Source organism: Helobdella robusta, assembly GCF_000326865.2.
Source record: "Helobdella robusta unplaced genomic scaffold HELROscaffold_5, whole genome shotgun sequence".
Classification (NCBI taxonomy): Eukaryota; Metazoa; Annelida; class Clitellata; order Rhynchobdellida; family Glossiphoniidae; genus Helobdella; species Helobdella robusta.
In genome coordinates, this window is record NW_008705254.1 from 2373092 (window position 1) to 2381515 (window position 8424).

General features: G+C 30.1%; 1 protein-coding gene across 1 annotated transcript; it reads left to right on the top strand.

The window, feature by feature from the left end:
* Nucleotides 1-1448: 1448 nt before the first annotated feature.
* HELRODRAFT_107434 (hypothetical protein) lies at nt 1449-7249 on the top strand (the record flags this gene model as incomplete). Its single annotated transcript, XM_009027222.1, has 12 exons — nt 1449-1584; nt 2077-2087; nt 2239-2344; nt 2495-2581; nt 3468-3591; nt 4324-4458; nt 4746-4863; nt 5014-5115; nt 5400-5545; nt 5955-6074; nt 6387-6438; nt 7118-7249. Exons 1-12 carry the CDS (start codon nt 1575-1577, stop codon nt 7247-7249), a joined length of 1143 nt encoding a protein of 380 aa, XP_009025470.1. The 5' UTR covers nt 1449-1574.
* Nucleotides 7250-8424: the final 1175 nt, after the last annotated feature.

The window sequence follows — 8424 nt, forward strand, 5'->3', positions numbered from 1 at the left end:
CACTAAAAAAAATAGGTTCACATAAAAAAGTGTGGCGTGAAACATGCGTAAATATAACAATAATTCATCGTTTAAACTGTTTTACGTACTACCTCGGGGAACTGGGTCTCTGGAAGCTAAACGAAGATTGATTGATTGATTGTTTGAACTGTTTTAGCATCTATCACATAGGTTAGGTATCTCTATCATTTACCTTTACAGCATTAACTATCACAAATCAATCAATCAAATGGTTTTAAAGCGTAATTTTTGCGCAGTCCGACAGCGTTCCTCAATAAATTTTACGAACAGATGGGCCTTCAGATCCGCTCTGAGCTTCGTAAGTGGTGGAGAGGTAGTTAGAGAAGAAGTGAAATAGCAAAAACAGATTTAGCGTATGAATGTTTAACACGAATAAGGAAAAAGTGACGAGAAGACCATCGCAGAACGGGGTTTTCATTATATCTGATAATATAATATATCTGATATGTTTAGTTTGAAAAATATAGCTGCACTAGCAACTAGAGGACCAGCTGAGTTCATAGCTTTAATTAAACTAGTTATTATCGAGAATCGAAAGACTATAGTAGGGCGGATTACAATAATCAAATTTAGATAAAACTAATGAAGTAATAAGTAAGAGAAAAGTTGGATCATCAAAGAATGGTACTCATTTTTTATTCCATAGAAATGAAAATGACCTAAACAATACTTAATCTGAGATGAAGAAGCATGCAAGAATCAAAAACAAGGCTTAGACTATAAAACTAATGAAAAAATTAGGAGTCTTTGAATTAGATTTAGTTTGAGGTACATAGAATCACTCTAAGCGAAAACAAAAAAACAAATTATGAATTTTGTCTCCTACCACAAAAAGTAAATTTTCAGCGCCTTTCACATCCATACCGTATAAGTGTGATCAGGTTACAGTATACACGCAGTAAATTCGTCAAACGGCTGAGTCCAGACAATGGCTCCACAAAAGTCCATCTTCACATTTGCATGTGTTAGGGTGTTAATTGAGGTTGGAGGTCGAACATTTTCAGGCCCTTACCAAATCCTTTCCATCACTCACGAAGTTCAGAGCGGATCTCAAGACCCATTTGTTTGCAAAATCCACTGAGGATCGCGGTTAAACATCGCGGAAATAGCGCTTTACAAACTAATTGATTGATTGATTGAGCACATATTAGCCATTCGCGTTTATCATCTACAGATGCTTTACCCCTTCACAACTGTTAGGTATGAGCGGTCTTTGAATAGTATTTTTAATACAAAATTTGGTGGTGCTATCTCAAAAAGCGCAGCCAAATGAGGCAAAAAATTACAACTCGAACATAACTTCCTGATAAACTCCGAAACAAGTCAAATCGATCTAACAGTGACATCCTTTATTTACTTCTTCATATTCATATAGGAGCGGGATTGAATTGTTTGTTTGTTACCTTGCCTTGCCCACTCGTCGTCGCATCTTGGTTTTCGAAAGCTGTTTGTAAGAACTATTAAATTAATTATTTCTAATTTGAAAGTTTTTTCATTGCGATCGTTGGAAAAACAAATACACAGGGATTCGAACGTTAATTAATTAGTCACAAATGGAATCAGGTTGTTAATTATTTTATTTATATTATATTAATATTAATAAAATTGAAAATAAATAAATTATTAATTTATTAAAAAAGTAATAATTGAGTAAGTTTGTTTTATAGTAAAATTAAATAAATTATCTATTCTTTTAAAAATTATAAATGTTAATAACATTAATGATTAACATTAATTGTTAATATTAATAATGATTGTTTATTTCTTTATTTTACTAAAAAAAAAATTTACAGTTTGATAATTTAATTTTTAATGAATTTTAATTATTTTATTTAAAATGTTCAATAAATTGTTAATGTTAATTTTAAGCTTAACAGTTAAGCCTTAATTAACTTAATTAATTTCAATTTATTTTATTTAATAATGTAGAAAGTTTTTAATTTTTTTCAAGTTGCCTACTGCAGACAACAAATGTCAAACACATTTTAATTAATTAATGTTTAATGTTAATAATTTAATTAAACTATTAATGAATTTTATGTTTTCTGATTGCAGAATCTCGTCCTGTAAGTTGAATTGAAATGTTCATTTTTAATTAATAGTATTTTATACTACACTCGTTGCTAATTTTATTTTAAATTTTACAATCATATTTAAAAAAAATATTTGAAATATTTTTGTAAATAATAAATAATAGATTGATGTTTTGTTAAATAGTTTGTAAATCCAGACCTTCCCGGCTATCTTGGTTTTGCAAACTTACCTAACCAGGTCCATAGGAAGTTTGTGAAGAAAGGATTCGAGTTTACATTAATGGTAGTAGGTCAGTTATGTGATTAAGTTATTAATAATTATTAATAAAAGATGTTGTTTGTATGTTTGTATGAATTGGTCACCACATTCCCACACACACACTTACACACACAAATACACACACATTCAAGGTGATCTTAAGTTATTGAACATTTTCTAGGTGAATCTGGCCTTGGAAAATCAACTTTAGTCAACAGTTTGTTCCTCACAGATTTATATCCTGACAAAATTCATCCTTCAGCTGCAGGTTTTTTTAAACTAAAATTATATTACTATCATCATCATTTTGAATTCAGATCATTGTTACCATAATATTAATTGTTATTTTAAAATAAGTTTTATAATTTTTATTATTATCATTAATTTTATTTATTAATCTTTATAATTTTATTTTATGTGCTTTTTGCCTACAATTACTTTATTTTTTGTTGTTTTTTAGTGGATCATTTAAATGAAAGTTTTTAATTTTCTGTTATAGAGCTGGTACAAGTTTGTTGACTTGATATGTTAATGATTCTCTACTGAATTCATTCAGAATTAATTAACATCTCATTGAATGCAGTGTTTAATGATTTCAATTGGGAATTTATATGAACCATGTCTGCATTGTTCTGTGTTAATATTGCTTTAAAGTTTCAAATTTTGAATATTATCACTTATCAATATGCTCAAAAATTTTTTTGTTTGAGTACCCTTAACATTTTATCAATTGTTTTGTTTCTTGTCGATAGGAAGTAATGTAAAAACTAATTAAAAAGAAATATTTATTTGCTACTATTTATTACTCTTAATTACTTTAAAAATACTCATTGTGATTTGATTCTTGTCTCACATGTCTGAAGTTCTGAATAATTTGGAATAGCAATTCGTAAGTTGAAGCCTGGTCGACATAAGCATTGTAATCTCTCTTTACTTACCTGTCAAATTATGTCCAATATTTTTTATTTTTTATTAACTTTTTTGTCGGATGTTTGTTAGAAAAATTTAGTTTTGGAAACTCTTTTTTTTTCAAATTATCATTGGAAATTTATTTTTGTTTAATCTATTTTTCAAGAATCATAACATACTTTAGAATGAATTGATGCAACTAAACATTCATTATTGTCGTTGTTCCAAATATTTTTAATGCATAGAAAAGATTAAAAAGACAGTGAGCATAGAAGCGTCTACGGTTGAAATCGTTGAAAGAGGAGTGAAACTCAAATTGACTGTCGTAGACACTCCTGGTTTTGGAGATGGAATTAATTCGTCAGATTGGTTGGTTGATTGATTGAATTATTTGGCTGGTTGTTTGGTTAACTGATTGTCTCATTAGTTGTTTGGATGAATGTGTGGTTGATTGTAGGAATGGATGTTTGGTTGGTAGGTTGTTGAGTTGGATGTATGGTGGCTTGTTCAGTTTCTTGGCTGGTTAGTTGTTTAGTTGGCTGGTTGGTTAGCTACCTAACTGGTTGATTGATTGATGGATTGATTGACTGACTGACTGATTGATTGATTGATTGATTGATTGATTGATTGATTGATTGATTGATTGATTGATTGATTGATTGATTGATTGATTGGTTGGCTAGTTGATTGGTTGGTTGGCTAGTTGATTGGTTGGTTGGCTAGTTGATTGGTTGGTTGGCTAGTTGATTGGTTGGTTGGCTAGTTGATTGGTTGGATGATTGGATAGGAAGATACTCTTTGCTACCTTGCAATTGATTGTTACTTGGTTCATTTATTTGCTTAGTTAGGTGGTGGTTTTGTACTTTTATATGGATGCCATTTCAATATTCAATGATCTATTCATAATTATAATTATCAGAGATATTTTTTTTTTTTATTTTATATATTCATTGATTTCTAAGTACCTTCAACTAACCTGATAACCTGATAACAAAACATCATGATGCTATAAAAATATATTCTATAATATTTATGAGGACGAAACATTGTTGCAACACTGAATTAATTTGTTAAATAAAATGAACGATGCACTTATTAAAGCTTCAAGAGCATCATACAGTACGTGGATCAGCAGTTTGATAAGTTCTTGAAAGATGAAAGTGGTCTGAATAGGAGGAATATTATGGATAGTAGAGTTCATTGCTGCTTCTATTTCATTAATCCAGTAGGGCATGGGTTGGTTCCACTGTTCTGTTCACTTTTTTCATCTCTGTGTGTAACTTTTTTAAAATATTTTATTTAACCTTTTTGATGGTGGATAAAATGTTGCTTAAAATTATTATTTGTGTGTTGTTGGTTCTTATTAAATTAACGTTTGACAATGCCTAACGTTGCATGGTTCAATGAAGCCTATTATAAATAAAATATATTGGTAAGTAATTGGTGAATTAGATTCTAAGGTAATTAGTAGTTTGTTTGTTTGTTGTTTATTTTTTATAATATACGATCACCCATTAAATCAGGTTGAGACCTCTGGACATAACATTCATGAAACAGCTGGACAAAAAGATCAATATCGTACCGGTCATTGCAAAGGCTGACACACTCACCAAACAGGAACTTTTAAAGTTGAAAAAAATTGTTGGTACTACTTATTATTATTCAAATTATTGTTGTGCTTGATGTGTCTAGATTTCTGAAGGATGGAAGTTAATAGAATGAATTCTAGTGGAATGAATTTTTAAAATTACTTTCTTCAGTACCTTATATGTAAGCACGAACACCAAACAGATAATGAGTGAGATTGAGAAGCACAAGATTCAAATCTACCCAATACCTGAATGTGACGATGATGAGGATGAGGATTATAAACTGCAGTGCCAACAATTGAAGGTTCTTTCATGTTTTTCATTTCATGGTTTGGTCAACAAATTTGATCTTCTTCCATTGTATATATGTATAAATTCCAGTACAGACGACTTTTGCCAATTTTTATCTCCAGTAAGGCTGGATGACAAGACGTCAGGTCTTTCTCAAATTCCATTGGCAAATGTCCAACGATTGATTGTTTTTTTTTCAGTCTTGTTTGGAATTTCTATGCCGCACTGTTTATTATAATTAAATAATAATATATAATTTTTAACATATTTTAAAAAATTATTCAAAATATGAAACAGGAAGCAGTTCCGTTTGCAGTTGTGGGCTCAAATGCAATCATTGAAATCCGAGGTAAGAAGGTCAGAGGTCGTCTGTATCCGTGGGGCGTAGTGGAGGTCGAGAACCCGGAGCATTCAGATTTCATCAAACTGCGAACTATGCTTGTGTTAGTTGCTTGGCTGTGGTACTGTGATGTGATGATGTCATTAGAGATATCATATCTCGTAATATTGTTGTTTAATATTATTGTACATTCGAAGAATATAGATCTTTTGCAATGTTTTTCCAAATGATTTGGTTTTATTTCTCATTGAGACACTGGTTATTATTATCTTAGTTTTATTACAATTCAATTTTTTACAGATAAAAAATTAATTGCTTTGTTAACATATGCTCTCGAGTATTTTTTAAGTTGCTAATATTAATTAGCATGATCTGGTGCAATTACATAAATATCTAACAATTACATTTAACATGACTGCATCATCAGATGATAAAATAAATACATGATTAAATATTAAGTAACATGCACATGGTTACTCCATCAGATAACATTTATATAATGACTTGTTCAGGGCTCACATGCAAGATCTTCAAGAGGTGACGCAAGAAGTTCATTACGAGAACTATCGGCTTTCGAGGTTAGACCAGCCTGACTCAGGAACACCTGACAATGTCCAATCTCCAACAAACAAGTCAAGTTTTTCTTTCTTAAATTCAAAAATGTTTGCAAAGATATTTCATGTTAAACGTTTTAATGATTCATTTATAACCATTTATCAATTCTAAAATGTTCATTTTCATTTGATTTTGCTCTTTACAATTTTAGACATTTCTGAATTTATGAACGTCTTGAAAATTTATTGTTGTTGATGTCTCTAGAGGATTTTATTAGCTGCACAGACGTGCTGGTGCCTGCACGTGTGTCACTAACAGTTGAATGTGGCTGAAAATTGGAAGAAAAAAATAAACAAATACACTAATTAGATAATTCCTAATCTATACAGGAAGAAAGATGACAGGGTCACTGAGAAACAACTTCGGGAAAAAGAGATGGAGGTGATGTTTTGGCAGCTTGTAATTATGTACCAATAGTTTCTATAATTTTATTTTTATTTAATTTTTATATTCTTTTAAAAGTTTATGTTACTTGTTATATTTATATAACGATTCTTATTTATATGGCGATTTTTAATTATATTAGATAGCTCTTGCCATGTATAATGAAATTCATAAAAGTTTGCAGACTGATTATTGTTGTTCTTGCAGTACATTTGTAATTGGTTAAGTATTAGTTCATTTTTAATATACTTTGCTGTTGAAGCTTGATAATAATAATTGACTAAAAAAAAGTTTCATCCAACAAAGTTGTCCGTACATTTTAAAATTAAAAGATACATGAATCGCAAAAAATTTTTGGGTGGCTAGCTCATTTTACGTTTTTTTATTTGTTATGGCTTGAAAATTTAATTTTGCTCTATCAACTCACTCTTTCTTTGTAACGTATTTACTATTCTTGTTAAGTTAGTCGTTTGGTCTATTAAGGGAGGGAACTCCTCGGCAAACTGTGCAAACTGTGATTAATTAAGATTATCCTTTCGGGTGTCTGTTTTTGATAAGCGTGTGTGCTACTGTTTTAAAAAATAATCTTTCATAGGGAAAATTATCTCAGTGAGATTGTTGATCCATCATAAATTATGTAAACTGACACATTACAATGAAACATTCAAACAAACAGTTGCGAAGAATGCAAGAGATGCTGAACCGCATGCAGGCCCAACTTCAAGCAGGCTCCAGTCAATCACTGACCAACAACAACAGAAGCAGCAACAACAACGCTAATGTGGCAAGCTTCAAACAAGATATGTAAATTAGTTGCATCAGATCACTTTCATCATTCCTTGCCTTATCTCTCTCTCTCTCTCTCTCTCTCTCCAATTTCTTTATGTACTTTCTTCACATTTTTTCGTCATGAATAATCATTTCTTATTCAAAATGGTTTGATTGTCTAGTTTGTGTTTGCATGTCTTTAATTTTTTAAAATATTTGTAGTTCAAGTTGTGTAATGGCATTCAATTTTTCAAAATATTTGAAAGAAGGACGTAAACACTTGGCTACGTTTGTTTTACTTGATAAATTTATTTCACTTAAAACTATTCATTGCCTTCGTTATTTTTATTATTATCGTAGTCATAATGTTGATTGCGTTTTTTTCAACATTCAATATAACTTATAGTGCCTTTGCGAGTTAACTCATTGCAAATAAGTTTCACGATTCTAATTAATTTTAATTTTCTGTACCATTGTCATAAAATTTCAATACATACATACTTATTTACAAATATTCCTCGGATTTATGCATTCATATAACATTTTATAGTTTCTCATTATTCATGTTTATTCGTACACACACACATACACACACACATATCAATCAATCATTCAATCTTCGTTTAGCGTCCAGAGACCCAGTTCCCCCGAGGTAGGACGTACACACACTCACACACACACACACACACACACACACACACACACATATTTATATATATATATATTATATATATATATATACATATACATAAGTGTTAAGCAAATAAATTTTTGATATTATTTTTATATAATGATTGTTTCAACACTATGCATCTCTTTTGTTACCCATTTAAACTTATTTTATTTTTATAATTGATTTGTGTCATATATCATATATTGTGTGTCTGGTTGTTCGTTTGGTTAATTTTAGCGCGTTAGTATTTTCTAGAGATGTTTTTAATGTTAATTTTTAAGATGATTTTACTTGGAACGAAAATAAAGGTAATTATAAATGAATCAATAAATTATTATTTAAAGTTTGTAACTGGCTAAAAGTATTCGAATTTAAGTGACGGTTTTTAATTTCTTTCGTGGAGTTGCTTGTTACATTTTGACGGCTTAAGGATAGTTTTTGTCTGTTTATAAAATCCGGTTTTAAGCCTGGATCGGTTGAACTTGTTTACCGGTTACCTCTTAATGAATATGGCTACTAGCATTTAATTAATGTCTCGTAAA